At 34.6% G+C, this 19988-nt stretch overlaps 1 protein-coding gene across 1 annotated transcript in view; it reads right to left on the bottom strand.

Annotated features, from left to right (window-relative positions):
• LOC128859824 (multiple inositol polyphosphate phosphatase 1) overlaps positions 1-14665 on the bottom strand; it is a 28462-nt gene extending 13797 nt beyond the window's left edge. The window contains exons 1-2 of the mRNA XM_054096917.1: positions 14555-14665; positions 1246-1425 (exon numbers count right to left, since the gene is read on the bottom strand). Coding sequence (XP_053952892.1) covers positions 1246-1423 — 178 coding nt within the window. The 5' untranslated portion in view covers positions 1424-1425; positions 14555-14665. The remainder of the gene's footprint in view (positions 1-1245; positions 1426-14554) is intronic.
• Positions 14666-19988: the final 5323 nt, after the last annotated feature.

Genomic DNA, 19988 nt, shown 5'->3' on the forward strand with positions numbered 1-19988 from the left:
AAATGTAAGTGTATTATACCCTCAATGGTATAAATATTGAAGGTAAGTTTCTTGGCCGCCGTAGTCGAATGGGTTGGTGCGTGACTACCATTCGGAATTTACAGAGAGAACGTCGGTTCGAATCTCGGTGAAACACCAAAATTAAGAAAAACATTTTCCTAATAGCGGTCGCCCCTCGGCAGGCAATGGCAAACCTCCTAGTGTATTTCTGCCATGAAAAAGCTCCTCATAAAAATATCTGCCGTTCGGAATCGGCTTGAAACTGTAGGTCTCTTCATTTGTGGAACAACATCAAGACGCACACCACAAATAGGAAGAAGAGCTCGGCCAAACACACAAAAAGGGTGTACGCTCCCATTATATATAAAATTTATAGAAAAAGAAATAGCTAAAATAGGGGGAAGAGTTGGGAGTCTCCACGAGAACGCGATGGAATATATTGCAAGCTTAATTATAAGAAAGCTGGTATTAACGAACATATTTCAAATAAGCCTACCCACCCTACATGGGTGGAAGAAGTGTCAAGAAGCTTCTTCCAAAATAATTAAGTAAACAATTACACAAATAAATGAAAGTGTACATGCATAGTACAAGTAGTACGAGTATAGTCAAGAAATTAGTATTGTAAGAGTAATCGTGACTTGGGGGGTCAAAAATCCAAACTTAAAGTAAGTAGTAAAGTAAGAAATAATATGCTCAAAGTTTTTTTAGGTAACATAATAGTTTCATCTTCATCATCTCACCTACGCGAAAAAATAGAATATTAATCCTTATAACCAATTTTTGTTTTAATATCACAGTTGGCAATTTCCCTAATAACTTGCATTTGTACCGTATATTTATTTATACATGCTATGTACATTTGAAATAAAACATGTTATTTACATTCACATATTATTTGTAATTAAATTTTTAAACTGTTCACAGTTTGTTTTCATTTAAGTAAGAAACATTTTTGCCACAATTTTTACCTAAAGATTAAATTTTTTCTTTTCTTAAATGCAACCTTCTGTAAAGGAGTGTCAAAATTCTAATGTCAGAAGTGACCGAACCTTTAATAATTGAATCATATGTTACCAGTAACCGTATGTTTTCCAAACAGTAAATTTAATATATGTATTTATGACATTCTGGCTTTTTTCCTGCCATTGCTAATTTCACATAAATTTCACTGAATTCAGTTAGCAATTTTCGCACACTTTTAATGTAATTAGTATATATATTAAATATTTTTCTCTTTCTAACCTGGAACTAAGTATTCCCTTTCAATATTTGCTCCCTTGATTATCTGATACGCAGTCTTCGAGGTGAAATGACGTGTTTGAGGCCTTTCGGTGTCCTTGCCAAAACAGTAATCATCTTGACCGCGAACTATTATTTGAAAGTTGGTCAACGCGAGGATAGCAGCTATTAAAAGTCTCATATCTGCATGAAATACGAAAAAATATAATATATAAATCAAAAATGAGCTTAGCTAATTTAGAACTATTTATAAAACTTTTCATCCAATCAACAGTTAAATAAAAAACATGTTGCATCACCCTCTATGTATTTAATAGTTTCCCAAATAACTTAGGTGTAATTACCACTCATTCTATGCAATACGCCATACAATAAACAATAAGATAGAGTGACAAATTGTTTATACATTTGTTAGGCAAGATTTTCATAATTTGGGTATTTACTCTTGAATTATTTTAGTACCTACAGATGTATGCATGTAACAATATACTTTTGCTTGATTGCCTCATATATATGGGGCTTCTTTAAATTTTTCTTTTATTAATTATAAATTTCAAAACTTTTATACTAACTAGAAAATTCATATTTTATTGCCTGTAAAAAATTCGGATGAATGAAAATTCGTTTTTAAAAGGAACATAGAAATAAACACATACTCGTACATATTTATTCAAATACAGTGCAAACTCTCATAACTGGCCTCTCTAGACGGACACTTCACTTGAGCGGACATTTTTTCCTACAATAAGTCATAGGGAAAAATTATCCTCTTTTGAGCGGACCCCTCTTTTGGGCAGACAAAAGTTGCTGACTGTGAGTGTCAGCCCATAAGAGATTGCCTGCAAAAGTCAAAAATTTTGCAGAGCCAATATACTTAATGAGAATTCACTGTAATCGGCTTTGTTAAGAATAGTTCTCATTGTTTTTGAATCAATTTCATTGAGATTCCATAATCGTTTAAAACAGCTGTTATTAGCAGCAGTTATTTATACGCGGCCGCCGTAGCCGAATGGGTTGGTGCGTGATTACCATTCGTAATTCACAGAGAGATCGTTGGTTCGAATCTCGGTGAAAGCAAAATTAATAAAAACATTTTTCTAATAGCGGTCGCCCCTCGGCAGGCAATGGCAAACCTCCGAGTGTATTTCTGCCATGAAAAAGCTCCTCATAAAAATATCTGCCGTTCGGAGTCGGCTTAAAAAACTGTAGGTCCCTCCATTTGTGGAACAACATCAACACGCACACCACAAATAGGAGGAGGAGCTCGGCCAAGCACCTAACAGAAGTGTACGCGCCAATTATTTATTTTTTTTTTTTTTTATTTATTTTTTATAAAAATAAATTTAAATTAAATTGCATTATTCCAGCACCAATGATTTTTGAATGCGTTGAGTCTAGAAGGCGTGCTATTTCGTATTCAAAACAAAAAAATCGTAATTTAAAATTACTTGTGGGCATATTTCAAAAGCTAGATCACAAGTAAGTTACTAATTAAAGAAATTTATTTCACATAACCCTATCGATATACAGTCGAACTTCTCTACAATGAACTTCCATATAATGAAGCTCTCCTTATAATGAACTGGTTTCGAAGACACTGCTTTTTCGTTCTACTTTCGGTGTATTTTTGTCTCCTTATAATGAATTTCTATATAGTGAAGTTTTCTATATAATGAACAAATTTTACAGCTGGAAATTCAAGCGTCCTAAGTTTTTGTCTCCATATAGTGAATTTTTTCAAAAGTTTTCTGTTGCAAAAAATTACAGTTAGATGTGGACAAACTGTAATGAGGGGAATCCCAAAATTAAAACAGAAAGAGCTGAGCTATTACAGTTTTATTCAGTGATTGAAGTTAAAATGACGCATCGAAGCTGCATTTCGCTTGAAAAAAAGTTATTAATGATTAACAAAGTTAATGAAGAAAAGAAAAAAAAAAAGAATTCGGAGTTCTTCCCAGCACTTTATCAAATATTTTAAAAAAATAAGGAAGTGATTTTAAAAAATGCGGAGGATTTGGCAGTAAATATCAAACGCAAAAGACTTCGACCTTGTAATTTTGAGGATATTGACGAAGCAATGCTGAAATGGTTACTCGTTGCACGTGGTAAGAATCTCCCTTTATCTGGACCATTATTGAAGCAAAAGGCCACAGATTTTGCGGAAGCACTAGGACCCCACGAATTTGAGGCAAGTACAGATTGGTTAGACAAGTTCAAAAGTCGGCATGGCGTTATTCAAAAGACATTATGTGGGGAAAGTGCTGACGCCAACATAGAAAACCGTGATGAATGGGTAACGAACGTCTTACCGAAATTAATTGAAAATTACAACATTAACGACATTTTTAATGCCGACGAGCAGAGCCGTAGAGAGCATATCCGGGCCCCGGGGGAAAATTCCGGGCCCCGGGGGAAAATTGCAAGTGCGGGCCCTTTCCAATAATGCCTAATTCTTATAAATACGTATAATCTCGAGTCCGGGCCCCTCTGAGAACTCCGGCCCCGCGGGAAAAAGTACCCTGCACTGCCCACCCTAAAGATGTAAGAGACAAGTTGAGAAACATTCATCTCGCTTATTTTCCTCCCAACATGACTTCGTTACTGCAACCAATGGACCAAGGCATTATCTACAACATGAAACAACATTACAGAAAACGAATTTTAACGAATATATTGACTCAAGTGGATGAGGGAAATTCTGTTATGGCCATAGACTTGCTGCAAGCAGTTCGAAATCTTAGCAATATACGGAATGTCTGTGTTAAACCAGAAACAATTGCCAACTGTTTTAAAAAGGCTGGATTTTCAAAAGATGCTATTCAGATTCCATTTGAGCATTGGGATGAAGAGGACCTTCTTTCAAAATCGGATTTGGCTGCTTTACAGTCTTCATTTAAAAAAGTAGCAAATATCGATGCATCGTTTGATGACTACGTAAATGTTGATAATGGTGTGCAGACTTGGGACAACCCATCCGAAGAAGATATTCTCAACAGCATTTTTGAAAGTCGCGGAGTTCCAGCTGAACCTGGTAAGCATTTATCTTTTTATAGTCAAACAAAAATTTAATATGTAAATATTATTTCAGATAACGATGAACACGATTTGACCGTTGAAGAATTGGCAGAAACTAAGGAGGCATTACCTACGTTGATACAAGCTGCTTCATCCATTAGCGAAATTAGGACCTTTGTGGAAATCAGGAGTGACGTGCCGATTAATGTTTTCAACTCTCTACATGATTTGGAAGCTTTTATTGAAAATGAAAAATGGAAGACTGTAATTCAAACCAAACTCACTGATTATTTTAAATAAAATTACATAAAAAATCAATGTTTCTTTATAATGAAGTTTCTATATAGTGAAGTGATTTTCAGGTCCCGTGCGAGTTCACTATATGGAAGTTCGACTGTATCTACTCGTATATATATACGCTACTCATGACGATACTTCGTTTTTTAGGCAGTGGCTCATTCCAACTGGCAATAATTAAAGATTGATATGTCAGCATTGGTAGAAGCACCTTTTTCAAGATAATACTTTTCACTATATGCATGCTGCAACCCGCATTTGCGATTATAGTCAACTGCAGATGCCTACTCCGGAGACAGTTTCATCTATGGAAAATTTTTACAGAAAGCAAAGACCAAGTTTATATGTATGTATATGGACAGGCATTCAATTAAAAATATTGGCAGTAGATACAAGCCACTCGGCTTTGTGTCACGGTTCCTTCATTTGGAACCAAAGTTATGACAGGAAATTTCTTAGCAAGATCCACGCTCGAATTACCTGGATTTCGGCAGATTCTGGATACGCCTCGGAAAGTAATGACGCAATTGCAGAAATTCACCGTATGCCATTTGCTATGTAATTGGGCGCACAATTGGTTTGCTGAAAAGCCGATCCCGATATTTGTAAGAAGCTCTCCTTTATGCATCAAAGTTTGTTAGTCAAATAACACAACACTTGTCGCAGCCGTAACATACTATATGTATGTATGCATGTACGTAATGGTCAACGAACATGAAAGTCATGACCTAAAAATGGTAGGTAATAGAAATGCTGAATACAAATACAGACCATTGTAAATGGAGGGGAAGTGTGGTTATATTTATTAATAGAATGAATCAAAATAAATCTTGAAATAACAGCTGCATAGGTCATAATACATAAAATAATTTGGAAGTATAGCATTTTTCTATACACTGATTCTAACAATGTCCCTAATTTTTGAATTATTTAAATTTTTATGCATATGTGCAAAACAAACTGAAGCAAATATTTTTTTTTTACCTTTTTCAACCTTTTAGTTAAGCATTTTATCTAGAGCGATTTCGAGCAATATTTTACTGCCTAAAATTCATTACTTAAATTCAAGCATTTCATTGAAGGTATTGCCTTGTATACACACATCTTTGTATTGCTGGGCATGCAAACCAATAACTAATAAATTAGCATTAGACTTTAAGATCTTTGTTTTTTATTTGAACACATATATGTTTATATACATAAATCATCTACATACATACATGCATACCTATATTTAATATGAACAGATACTCACAACAACAAATTTTCTTTATTAATTTCATGTTATAAATATAATGCGCTATTTTACCGTTTCCAATTTCTACCGGTTTATTTCTTCCATCCTTTGGTTATTTTTTTCTTTCTTGTTATTTTTATTTCATTAATTTGCCATCGATTTTCTTTTGCTCGAGTACTTCGTCCTTCGGAAATTTCTTTCAAAACACTGTTTTGCTCGGTGTAAACTGAGTCAATTGTACAACCAATGAATTCATAAAAATTTGCGCTGCTTTCATCGGCAACGTTTTCCGCAAATTTTAGGGTCGTTTCCTCGCCATGAACTACGTCTTGTTGGCTCAAGAATGGCCAAAACTAGTTACGTCCCGGTGCCTTTGTCGTTGTCAACGCACAAAGGTTCTTCAATCCGCCCCAGTATCTTTCCATCGGCCACTCCAAGGGCCGTTTGTGTCATACAACAGGATGGACATAACGAGAGATATATAAAATGAGATTTCCGCTCATCGAGAGAAGACTTTACTACCCAATTGATTACTTAGTCCAAAGTACACTTGTTTGCCTTGAAATCTAATGGAGAGTCTAACTTGCCAAAAAGTGCAATTTCGACTAAGTAGGCAATTGAATAACAAAGCCCATTCTCTATGAACAAAACTAATGCTTTTTAAGTCTCTTTATAAGGTTAAAAAAACTATTTTCTAGTTCAAATAAAAATTTGGAAAACTAAATTTTTTTCATTTTGTTTGGTTTTTAGCGTCCTATTTTCATATTCTACTGCCGGAGGAATGCTTTCAAATAAAGGGTGTTTTTAAAGAACTTATAATGATAATACAAAAGAAATATTGTTGGAATGAATTTTGTTTATTATTATCTGGTAGATAATTTCATGGCATTTATTTTTTGAATATAATATTTCCGCGGCTACTACATGTTGTATGGTCCATTCGATCAGTACAACAATTGTATGGTCCATTCGAACAGTACAACAATTAACAATCTTATTCAAAAAAATGTCGTTGACTTCTAGATAATTAATTTTACGAAACAAAAAAACGGCTTAATAGCCCTCGTCATTCACCGTAAAGACAGTTCCTTCCTCATTTATATTAAAAAGAAATATTGACCGTTGATACCGCCAGCTCTGGCGGCAATAGGGTTGACCGGTCTCAACAACAACAAAAAAAAAGATAGTGCGCAAAGTACAATGAACTGTTTTACTTGAAACAATTCGTTCACTTTCGCCCTCCCTTGAGTTGAATGATGGGTCCATTAACCTAACAATATATGTATAATAAATAATCGAAATAACTCCAACATCCTCAATAGCAATTAACAAAAGTGTTATAATATTGATTATAAGTCTGACGTCAGCTCCCTTCGCAATACATTTACATATTTGTGAAAATTCAGTGAATGGCTTGGTAGTATTGTTATTTGTGAGATTTAAACTAATCAAACTACTGAAAACGAAGGCCGCTGGGTTAAATAGTGAAAGCACAAATTGATATAAAGCCTCCAAATGCAGTTGTTTGCGTTTTTATGCGGATGACGCCATGGAAAGAAAGTAGGTCTGTGTGCGTATAACTTCTTGTGTTTGGTTGTTTCCATTGCTTTCGTCTACTCTTCCTTTCTACAAACAAGTAATTCCCCTTCCTTTTGTTTTTTTATATTATAGATGAACTTTTCGACACGGCGAATTCGGAAGGCGCAATCATCTTTTCTATCATTCTTGTTAAAAGAATCGAATAACTAAGCGAATTTCATCGGCGAAAGTTCGCTATCAAGGAAGTAAGGGATTAGGGATATCACTGAGTAAGGAATAACAAAGCGTCAAAGCAAAAATTATTTTGTATCGGCAAAAAACGCAAAAAAATCGAGTTCTGTTATAATTCGTGGTTTCACTCGATTTTTATTAGTTTGTTTAATTTAAAAATCACAACTCTTAAAATCTCAATATCACCAAGCCATTTACTGAATATTTAGAAATAAGTAACTTCTCTTCATTTTGTTTTGTGGTTATCAAAATCGCGAAAAACAAAGTTGGGGTTTTCGGAAGACGCCACCTTCTGCATCCGTACAGTGTGTGTACGTATATATATTCATTCATGCATCTGTATGTTTGCACAAATATAACATGTACATACATACCTATATATGATACATAAATAAAAATTTATTCTGCAGCATACATGTGCTGAAAAGCCCCGGCCTAACACATAGATGACACCAGTTTTACTGCATTCACCTCTTTTTCAGTTAGTACTAACTTTAAAAAGACAGCTGTTAAAATTTCATGATATTCTATTGATGCGTTCATGAGTTATTGTGCTAAGAGTGACTCTACTTTTGTTATTTTCAAAACAATGGAACGAAAAAAAAATTTGTGTTTTAATTTTACACTGCCTCTTCATGGGGAAACATACCGTTCAAGCGAAGCAATGGCTTGAAAAGTGTTGGGACTCCGTTCCATCAGAAACAACAATAAAACGATGGTTTGCTGATTTCAAAATGCTCGTTCAAATGAGGCGGAAAATATTAAAAAATTCACAAAATCGTTTTGAATGATCGAAAAGTGATGTTGCGTGAGTGAACTAACATCATAAATATATCAAAAGAACGTGTTGGCTTTATATTGCACGAGTATTTGATTATGAGAAAACTCTGTTCAAAGTGAATTTGCTCACCGTTGACCAAAACCGAGTCAGTCACAAATTTATCAAAACAATGGCTAAACTACATATATAGAATTTCGAATTGCGTGGAAGCAACCACCGTATTCGCCAGATTAGGCTCCCATCGACGACTGGCTGTTCGCAGGACCCAAAAAAAGTGTTTGCCGGTAAATTTCTTACCGCATCGAATCGAATGAAGAGGTTATCGTTGAAACTGAAACCTAGTTTGAGGCAAAAGATAAATCGTTCTACAAAAGTGGCATAGAAATGTTAGAGCGGCGCTGGAATGATTTCGTTTTTCTTGATGGAAATTACGTTAATGCATAAAGGTAATTTTGAATAAAAGAAAACGTGTTAGATGTGGGACTTTTCAGCCAATTTGTTATTGCAATGATGCATATAAAAACCGGAGCATAAAAATAAAGTATGTGTTGTATAAAGTATAATATACCAGGTGATGTAAATTATCACATCGAAAATAAACATGGTTATCAAAATTCAAATATGACGTAAAGTAAATTTTATAGCGACAGATTGAAAATGGTGAAGAATAAGACTGACAAATGTATTAATATCACAAAATCTATGGAACACGAGTAATATCTATATAGTATTTTTGTTTGGAAAATTTCGTGACAATGAGGTTTTTTGAGGGTACTCAGCAAATATTTTGTTATATTGAGTTTTTCATTTTACCAAGGCTCATTACTTTGAGGTTTCACTGCATTCCTCTTTCCACAATTTTGTTGGCATAAAATAGTAAACAAATAATATTTTGTTGAAAATTAACGCAACCAGAAAGAAGCGCTGTATTATAACTAGCATATAATTTTCATTGGCGGCCGCCGTAGCCGAATGGGTTGATGCGTGACTACCATTCGCAATTCACAGAGAGAACGTCGGTTCGAGTCTCGGTGAAACACCAAATTAAGAAAAACATTTTTCTTATAGCGGTCGTCGGCCGCAGGCAATGGCAAACCTCCTAGTGTATTTCTGCCATAAAAAAGCTCCTCATAAAAATATCTGCCGTTCGGAGTCGGCTTGGAACTGTAGATCCCTCCATTTCTGGAACAACATCAAGACGCACACCACAAATAGGAGGAGGAGCTCGGCCAAACACACAAAAAAGGGTGTACGCGCCAATTATATATACTGATGGACAAAAGTCACCGTCATTTAGTATCTAGAAGATTATAACATCTCCCGCGCCCAGAAGATAATGGAAACATAAAAAGTAGTATATTTAACGAAAACTATTATTTATTTAAATTCTGTTTCAGTTTAAACATAAGGCTAATTCAAGAAGTATTTATAAAAAAAAGGCATATAATGGTTGCTGTGTGCATTTCTGGTGGACAAAAGTCACCGTCATTTAATAAAGTACTTAATCAATTTAAGAGCTAATATTATTTTAGTACGATGTGTGTTTGCCGTTGTTTTTGATGACAGCTTGCAATCGTTTCTGCATCGAATGAGCCAGTTTTTCGGTAACATCTGGGCTTATTTCCTGCCATTCCTGTAGCAGCGTTTGCTTAAGCATATTTTTTGAGGTAACATGATGCTTCCGAATGCGCCGATCCAAATTGTCCCATAAATGTTCTATTGGATTCAGGTAGGGTGACTGTGGCGAGTTTTCAGGTATGGGAGTGTTGTACAAGACCCACAAACGAACTATTTCTGCGGTGTGCTTGGGGTCATTGCATTGTTGAAAATAATAGTCTGATTCAATGCCAAGCTTTTGAGAACTTTTTTGGAGATTTTCTTTAAGGATATTCAAATAAAGTCCTTTGTCCATTATTTCATCGATAAAGACGAGCTCTCCGACACCAGCCGCCGACATGCATCCCCGTACCATGACTCCAGCACCACCGTGTTTCACAGTTATTTGTATATGCTTCTCTGCTAATGCATCGCCCTGCTTTCTCCACGTTAAAACACGTCCGTCTGATTTATATATGCAAAATTTACTTTCATCAGAGAAGATAACTTTTTCCCAGAAATCTATTTCCTTGCTTAAATGCTCTTTTGCGAAGGAAAGACGCTTCGTTTGGTTGACCTTGCTGATCTGTGGTTTTTTTCTGCATACTCTGGCGTTATAACAAGCGGAATTCAGCGCCCTGCGCACAGTACGTGGGTGAACGAGTGTGCCAGTGCTTTCCTTTATCGATGCAGCAATTTCTGTTGACGGAGTTTTTGGCTCTTTTTTAACTATTTTTATTATTTCACGTTCAGGTAGTGCCGGCGGTCGTCAACTCCTTGCCAAATATTTGCACTTTGGTACATCTTTAAATCTTTTTATTGTTCCAGTAATAGTGGTGCGTGGACGATTTACTAATGAGCATATCTCCCGAATGGTCTTGCTTTGATTGTACGCATTTAAAATAATTTTTCTCTCTTCAATTGTGGTTTCTCTCCTTTTTTGATCCATTTTTAACAATCACGCGGCGTCAGTAAAATTTTTTAATTAAGTACCGTTATAGAATGTATACAGATCAGTCTTAAAGCTACCATACTAAACGAACTCACTGAAAAAAGGAGCCAGATTGGCTTAAATTTTTGTTAAAATTATTTTAAAAGGCAAGCCGGGCTGACGTGACGGTGAATTTTGTCCTCCAAAAAGGTGACAAAAATATTTTGTTTTTCATTTTTCCAAAAATGGGCTAGTAAGAGAAAGATATTTAAACTGAAATAGAAATTAAATAAATCATAGTTTTTGTTAAATATGCTACTTTTCATGATTCCATTATATTCTGGGCACGGGAGATGTTATAATCTTCTAGATACTACATGACGGTGACTTTTGTCCATCTGTGTATATATGTGGGCATTTCCACAGAAATGTCAATCGAAGCCAAAAAATTCAAAGTCTATAAAATTATGTTGTTTTAACATATTTTTATAGGGAATCTATCACATGTAACTAATGTAAACAAATTTTACATTTGTACATACCACATTTTGAAATATTCGAATGCAAAGTCGAACCAGTGCAAAAGTTCCGTTTTAAACATTACTGTTGCATGTTTTGTTTTGATTAATGATCTTGATGAGATATATTATGCCGTGACATTTGCTTTTTTAAATCTCGGTTTATATGTAAAGGATGTAAGAAAAATGTAAAAGGAACGATGCGATTGCCAATTACGGTAAATTTTTTCTTTGATTTACCGTATAACTCGATGTCGCGTGCGACATTGAAAAAGAACATTTGTTATCAGTGAGTCGAAGGTATTTGTACAATTTGCATCAAATATTAGTAGCAAATAGATATTTTTATTGCTAATTAAATAAACAAAACTTTGCTGGAAAATAATCAGCGGTTTGCTCTTTTTACTTATTTAAAGCTTCTAACGTGCGACATCGTAAGTGTAAAATGTACTGATTCAAAATAAATTTTCGTTCGAAAATATCTTTATTATATTAGTATATGTAAATACAAAATATAAAATTTTTGAATGTAGATGAGTAAAAACGGCGCCGAGAAAAATAAGGCGAACTGTAAACGGTGGAGAGAAAGGTTAAGGATGATGAAATAAAATTACAAAACTATAAATTAAGAATCAAGGAAAGAATGCGGAAAGCTAGACAGACGTGGAGAGCACTGGCTGAATACGACAACGAGAGAGGCGCCAAAAACTCTTAGAAAATGGAATGTCATATGCACGTCAAAGCCAAAACGCATCTTACGAATGTAGACAAACCTTGGCGAAAGCTGTTAAAAAAGTAGAGAAAGCGATGCCAAAAGACATGCACAGAAGGCTAAAAGTTCCTGAAGTCCTGGTAAAAAAATATAAGCAGTTTGAAGAAAAGAAAAACTTTAACCAATCCAGCAGAACCGTACCAGAAAGCCTAATTAATGCCATCAATGCTTTTTATCAGAATGATAATATTAGTGTGCAAGCTTCGGGAAAGAAAGACGCCATTATAATTGAAGGCAAATTAGTAGCTAAGGGCTTTATGTTAATGACTAGTAATGCCAGTTCTCACGGAAAGGGAGCCGTTGATGGAGTTGGAGCCGTCATTAAAAGAAAAGTGTGGCAAATAACAAAATCTAAAAACGTTGTTTTACCAGATGCACTATCGTTTTATCAATGTGCACAAAACAACACAAATGGAATTAAAATGTATTTTATGCCATCTGCTCAGATTGAAAATTTGCCTCTTCATTATAAGTTGGACGAAAAATGGAAGCAAGTGAAAAATATTCCAGGTATATCCCAGTTGCATTCGTTTTGTTGCGATGGCCAACAGTTAGAAGCAGCTAGGACTGCATATTCCATTAAAAGAATTTTATTTGACATTAGTAATACTATTCTCAGTTAAGTTAGTTTCCGTTCTTTGTTTTTACATAGTATATAAGATTAATATACTTATTTTTGTTTTTCTTTATTGAAGATATTTTGTTAAATTTATAATTTTGGTTGTGAAAATAAATATATTGAATATATTAAAAATTATTTATAATCGTCGTTTGCATGACTAATTACATAAAAAGTAAAAAAATAAACATAAAAAGTATGATGGAACAAAATGTCGCATGCGACAGTGATTAAAATTAAATAAAAAATAAACTACTTAATATTTTTGAATAAAATAAAAAGCATTATTAAGATACATCAATGCATAATATTTAAAAATTAGTCGCATTAATATATTTCTTCAGGTTTCGCTGAAAAAGTGTTTGATTTTTTTGCTTTGAAAGCGACTTCTGTTTTTGTCGCATGCGAATGGCTTGATTTTTTGTAATTATCTTGAAAACGAACAATTTCCCAAAATCAACCTTAGCACCAATCATAGTGCTAATCAAGTGCTATAGTTTTCGCTTTTTGTCAAAATAAAATAATGTTTTGGTATATGTTTTTTTTACTTTGAATGCGTACGAATGTCGCGTTCGACATTGGAGAAATGCCCTCATTATAACTAGATCAATAAGAAAATCTAATTTTTCCTTGTGTAAATTCGTGCAGTTTGGTGTTATCAATTCAGGCGGTGTACATACATAGGTTGTATTTTCAAGTATGGAGATTGAAAAAACCAGATAAGCTGTACTTCAAACCCACTTGAAAAGATGAGAATTCTATAATAGCAGGTAATAGGAATATTCTCGAAATGAACTAAAGTTACCTTAAATCATTAGTAAAAGTAAAATTTTATTTATGTATAGTTATTAATCTAAAATAAAAATCAATACAAAAACTTCAACCTTTCTACATTGCCACGCATGATATAAACACTTGATTACGATTGACTTATTGAAGGTGTGGCGGCCAAGGGCTAATTTAAGCATATATTAAGATTTATGACATAACGTTTTAATAGGTATGAAGTTGTTATTTAAGTAAAAGAATTGAAAAATTATTATTTCATACGTATATCACTTTTAGCTTTCACTATACATATGTACGACTAATACTAGAAACAATTATGAATATAAACTCTTACTGCAGCGTAAATCGAAAGATAAACAGGTTTTTAGAAAATTTGTGAAATTAGTTCGTAAAATGTTAACATCCCACAAAGTATCCAAAACGAATTAGTTGAATCCCATACACACACACTTTTAATTTATTACAATGCATAAAGTAGAAATTAATATCATTCTAATATAAGAAATTATTTCCTATAAGAACCACGAAATTATTAATTATTCACTGCAAATTGTATCAAACTAAGTGTTGAAACATACAAGATGTCTAAGCTTTATTCCGCATATAAATAGTATGCAGTCGTTATATTATTTTGACTAAATGTTGAAGATCTTCTTTCCTTTTTTTGAAAATTGTATTGCTAAATACAATCATATCTAAATGCATTGGCATCGATCCGACTGTTTGGTGCTTTTATGCGTGTGTTTTCATAAGCGTATAACATTTGTTTCTTGCGTCATTACTGCGCACTATTTCTTATTAATTTAAAATGCATATATTTATTTGTTTACTACACTTTTCTTCTGATGCACAACACACAAATTAAACTCGTTTTCTACTTTTCTAATTTGATCGTTTGTTTATACTTGAATTTCGTTTTTCAGTCACACTAGTTTCGTCACAAAAACAACGAAATGAAGTAATTATAAATTTAAAAAGTTTGATTACCTCAATTAATGCGCGCGCTTTGCTCACTAAATGTATCTTTTACTAATTGCACTAGCACGCTTGTACACATAGGTGTGTATCTAAACGGGCACTGAAAACATTGGTCGAAAGTGAACGTGCTTTTAAACGCTTTCAACGATTGTTAGCAACTCTCAGCCGCAGAGTAGTGTTTCTCTCCCGTTTGTAAAAACACTTAAAAAGCTCATTTTTGTATTTATATATGAAAAATATGTATATACATACATATGTATATATCATAAAAGTATGTGGTAGATCTCATCAATTTTTCTTAGCTCTACAGTCATAAAAATATATATGTATATGTATATGCACATACTTACGTATACATAAGTATACCATATTACTTACTTGATGTTGCTTTCCACATATGTATGTATACGCATTAGGATGGGCCAACAAAAGTTTTTTTTTTGGTATATATGAATATAAGTATATACTCGAAATTGGCGCTTACGCTCGTTTTGAGTGTTTGGCCAAACTCCTCCTCCTATTAGAAGGAACCTACAGTTTTATTATTCATTTTGGGGTTTCACGGAAATTCGAATGACAGTCACGCACCAACCCATTCGGCTACGTCGGTTCTACCTCCTAAATATATCTTATCCAGCCAAATTTCTGGCATTTATTATTTTATTTATTTTTATTTAACATTTACCCGTTTGAAAATTATCATTGAATTCGCATAAGAAAAATGCACTTTTCCGTAAATCTATATATGTATATAAAAATGAAATGATGTTCGTTTGTACGCATTTTTTTGGGCCGATACGAGGCCAATTTTATTCGTTCTTTTTTCATATTATAGGGATCCACTAGGGGAAGAAAAAATCAAAATATTGTACAAATTGTGTTTTTAGTGAAAATTGCCGCAGAACTTGCTCGATTCTTAGATTAAGTTTCGAATTAACACTCGTTTTATAGGTATGTACAACTTTTTTTGAATAAATATGCGAATTTTTCGTTATTGTGAAACGATTTGTGTCGTGTTGCTAAGTTGCAATTTTTTTTCGACGGAGAGTAAACATAAACAACAGCATGTTTATGATACAATCATGAATAATGTTAGCCATGGAACTGGTGGATTGTATTTCTTGGATGCTCCTGGGGGAACAGGAAAGGCCTTTTTGATTTCATTGATATTAGCAACAATTCGATCAGATAATAACGTTGCATTGGCACTCGCTTCTTCCGGAATAGCGGCTACATTACTGGAAGGCGGTCGCACAGCACACTTTGCATTAAAGTTGCCTTTGAATATGCAGGTAAATGAAACACCAACATGTAATATTTCGAAAACATCTGGAATGGCAAAAGTCCTTAAAGTATGTAAGCTCATCGTATGGGACGAGTGTACTATGGCACACAAGAAACCATTGGAAGCACTTGATAGAACTTTGAAAGATCTACGAGGAAGCCAAACAGTCTTTGGAGGTGCCATGATTTTATTGGCTGGAGATTTCAGGCAAACATTACCTGTGATCCCAAAGTGTACGACTGCAGATGAAATCAATGCATGCTTAAAATCATCGTATTTATGCAGACATGTAAACACGCTTACACTTGCTACAAACGTACGTGTTCAACTACAGAACGATCCGTCAGCAGCTGAATTTTCACACCAATTACTGAAAATCGGAAATGGCCAAATGTCTGTCGATCCAACAGGAATGATTACATTGCCTACCAATTTCTGCACTTTTGTACAGTCTAAAGAGGCATTGATACAGAGTGTATTTCCAAACATAGTTCAACATTACAAAAGCCATGATTGGCTCAGCTCAGCTCAAAAAGCAATTTTAGCTGGGAAAAATAAGGACATCAATGATATAAAAGAAGCTAATGGGTAACGTTGTCGAAGCAACAATTTTGAAAGGGAAGTACAAAGGAGAAGACGTTTTGATACCCAGAATTCCACTGATTCCGACGGATTTACCATTCGATTTCAAACGTTTGCAGTTCCCTATTCGCCTTGCCTTCGTTATTACAATTAATAAGGCGCAAGGACAGTCTCTACAAATGTGCGGTATTAATTTAGAATACCCATTTTTTTCTCAACGTGTGTAGCTTGCTCACGAGTAGGCAAACCATCGTCATTATTCATTTACGCGAAAGATGGAAAAACCAAAAACGTTGTCTACCAAAAAGTGTTCCAATAAAGTTCGAATGAAATTCTATCAAAGAATTTGCTTTGTTTTGTATTAATTTTATTCTCTTTCAGCGAAGCGGGCGAGGTCCGCTAGTTTGTTATAAAATTTCAATATTATTAAATCTTCTCTTTTAATATCCCTTCAAAAATGTCCAAAAAACGATACCCTACGCTTTAAAAATAATGTATAACTATTTTTTAAAGAGACCCTGGAAACAAAAATATTTATCTCATTGTTTTTTTTTGCATAAGAATGTTTCAATAACAAAAAAATGTATTACTATGTTGTTTCTGAAAGCGTTTCAAATTGTTTAAACAATTTATTGTTGATATTTAATAACTCTTTTTATCTTACCTAGAAAATTGTAGTTTTTTCCTTATTTGGTTTTTCTTTACATACACTAAATATTGAAACTTCTTTAATTAAATTTTGTGAAAAGGTATCAAAATAGTTTTTTTCCAGAATTTCGCAATGTTTTTCCTACAGAATAAGGTGAATTTTTTTTAAATGTGTTTTGTTTGCATTTTAACAAATTATTGTCGCTTTTCTATTTGACCAATACTAAATAATTTGTATATTGAGCCAAATATCTTATTTATTGAGTAATTTTGTATAGAGGATTGATTAAGGGATTGTTACAACAAAAATGATTCGCATACTAATGGTGCATGCGTGTTCGTCTAAATGGTTGTGTAAATATAGAAAAATCGTCTATCATTTCAAAGTATTGGCAATGCAGTGAGTGAATAGGAACAGTTTAGATTACTTTTGTGCATACTTTTCAATCTCAATTGAATTGTAGAATTTTTGTAGTCCCGTCGTTTTGGGATATCCTCAATCGATCTCTAATTGAATATTTTTCTTTCACAAGTGATACAATTTTATTTTGCTTAAGTATTATTAAGAGATGTAATTGAGTTGTTATTAATGTCACTATACATTCATATAAAGAGTTATTAAATTTCAGGAATAAATTGTATAAAGAATTTAAAAATCACTTAGAAACAACATAAAAATTTTATTATTTTGTTATTAAATGTTTCTTGGACCAAAAATAAAAAAAAAAACGAGTTCAAAATTTTTTTAAAGGAATAACGAAGGCCTTGCAGACGGTTTGATAAAAGGTCCACATTTTTTGTTGCATGAATACTTAGTGAAATATGATATACAAAACATATATGAGCTTTAGCCCGATCCCAATTTCTTTTTAAGACGTACATATGTACATTTTGAGTCAACTTTTCCCAAGTGGGGTACCCAAAGTTAACTTTTCGATCTTTCATGTCGTTAGCGGATTTTGAAAGTTTGCATGCTATGCTTTATTATCGCAAAGGTGTTACCGTTAATTTTTTGACGATTGATGCTTTAAAACACGAAATCGAAGTTGCCATTCATGAAATTGGAGCCCAAACAATCGAACATGTGCTTAAAACTTGGGTTGATCCAATGGCCTACTGTAAAGCCAGTCGTGGCAGTCATTTGAACGATATTATTTTTCATTCATAAATGACAATGTTCAATCTTCAAAATGAAAAAAAAAAAGTTTGAAAAAATATTGAGTTTTTTTTTATAGCCGATTCAAAAAACAAATTTTACATGGCCCACCCTATAGTAACTGAAATGCTAAAGTCCCCCAAGTAAAAATTTCGACGGATCAGAAATTTGAAAAAAAAAAACTGAAACTACTCATATTGAATAAGTTAGATAGAGTTGAAACTCCTGATAACAACTATAATACGAATGCCATGTGGAACAGCATCAAACGTCATTTCTGGTGGTGAACGAGGACAGAACGAAGTACCTCCTATCATCAAACAAACAGTCGGCGCAATCGCGTATCGGCATTCACGTCACTGTTGACAGTTATGATTTCGAGGTTGTAGGAGACTTCGTTTATTTAGGAACCAGCATTAACACCGATACCAATGTCAGCCTTGAAATCCAACGTAGAATCTCTCTTGCCAACAAGTGCTACTTTGGACTAAGTAGACAACTGAGTAGTAAAGTGCTCTCTCGACGAACAAAACTAACACTCCACAAGGCTCTCACCATGCCTGTCCTAACGTATGGCGCAATATCTGAGGAAGCGTCCCATGGCGACAGCGAATATCTCAGGCGATGGAACGATGAGCTGTATTTGCTTTACGATGAAATAGACATAGTTCAGCGCAAAAAGATCCATCGGCTTCTTTGGCTGGGTCATTCCGTCCGAGACAAACGCTCCGGCTCTGAAAGTATTCGATGCGGTACCAGCTGGTGCTAACAGAGGAAGAGAAAGACCCTCTCTGCGTTGGAAAGATCAGGTGGAGAAGGACTTGGCTTCACTTGGTGTGTCCAACTGGCGCCGGTTAGCACGAGAAAGAAACGAATGGCCCGCTTTGTTAAACTCGGAAAAAATCGCGTAAGCGATTATCGCGTCAATTAAAAAGAAGAAAGTCACACTGATAAGGTCCAATCAGTTGGTTGATGGTGGGCTCAACCTTTCATGCAATACGTTTCCTCGGACCTTATACGCGATATTTAGAAGACTAATCCTTCTTGTGGATTGGGCAGAGCACACTTAAAATCCGACCATATTTTGCATAGAAGCCGATGCATGCATCTTAGCAGCTTCTCGCCGCCGTGTTTGTATTGCTCAGCCGGCGATTGGTAGTAGGCGATTCCAATGCACATCACAATCTTTAGCATTCAAGCCTGCCAAACGATCGTAGAGGACATTAATTGGCAGAGCAGATAGACGATTCGACTTTCGCCTGACATACCAATTGTTAGCACTGGTCTGATAAATAGGACAAGCCATAAATACCTATGCTATCGCTTGCCTCAAACCACTTGCCCATTATTATCTCGATTGAGAGACCTGCTGACTTTGTTTCCGCGAATCACTAGTCATACATTAATTTCAACAAAGCTTATTAGGCCGGCTTCGGGGAATTTACAGAGGGCATCATCACGAAATCCACAAGGTGCTCACAGCCGCTGCGGCTCGATTCATTCCTGTTGGAAGGATCCAGGCAATACGTCCCAATATCCCAGCTGAAACAGCCGTTTTAGCAAACGAGCTTGACCACCTACGTCCGGCTGATCTGGAGGATCCCAAAGTGGCTATCACTTTCAACGGCTGCGCAGATGCATGCGCTACTTTAACCGGCAATTCGTGGTGCCACCAGACGGCTACACAAATTACCAAGCAACAGTGCGCCATTTCTTTCTCCAATGATGGTTAAGTATACTGCTACATTCTGAATATTTGTACATATGTATGT

The sequence above is a fragment of the Anastrepha ludens genome, chromosome 4 (assembly GCF_028408465.1).
Source record: "Anastrepha ludens isolate Willacy chromosome 4, idAnaLude1.1, whole genome shotgun sequence".
In the NCBI taxonomy this organism is placed as follows: Eukaryota; Metazoa; Arthropoda; class Insecta; order Diptera; family Tephritidae; genus Anastrepha; species Anastrepha ludens.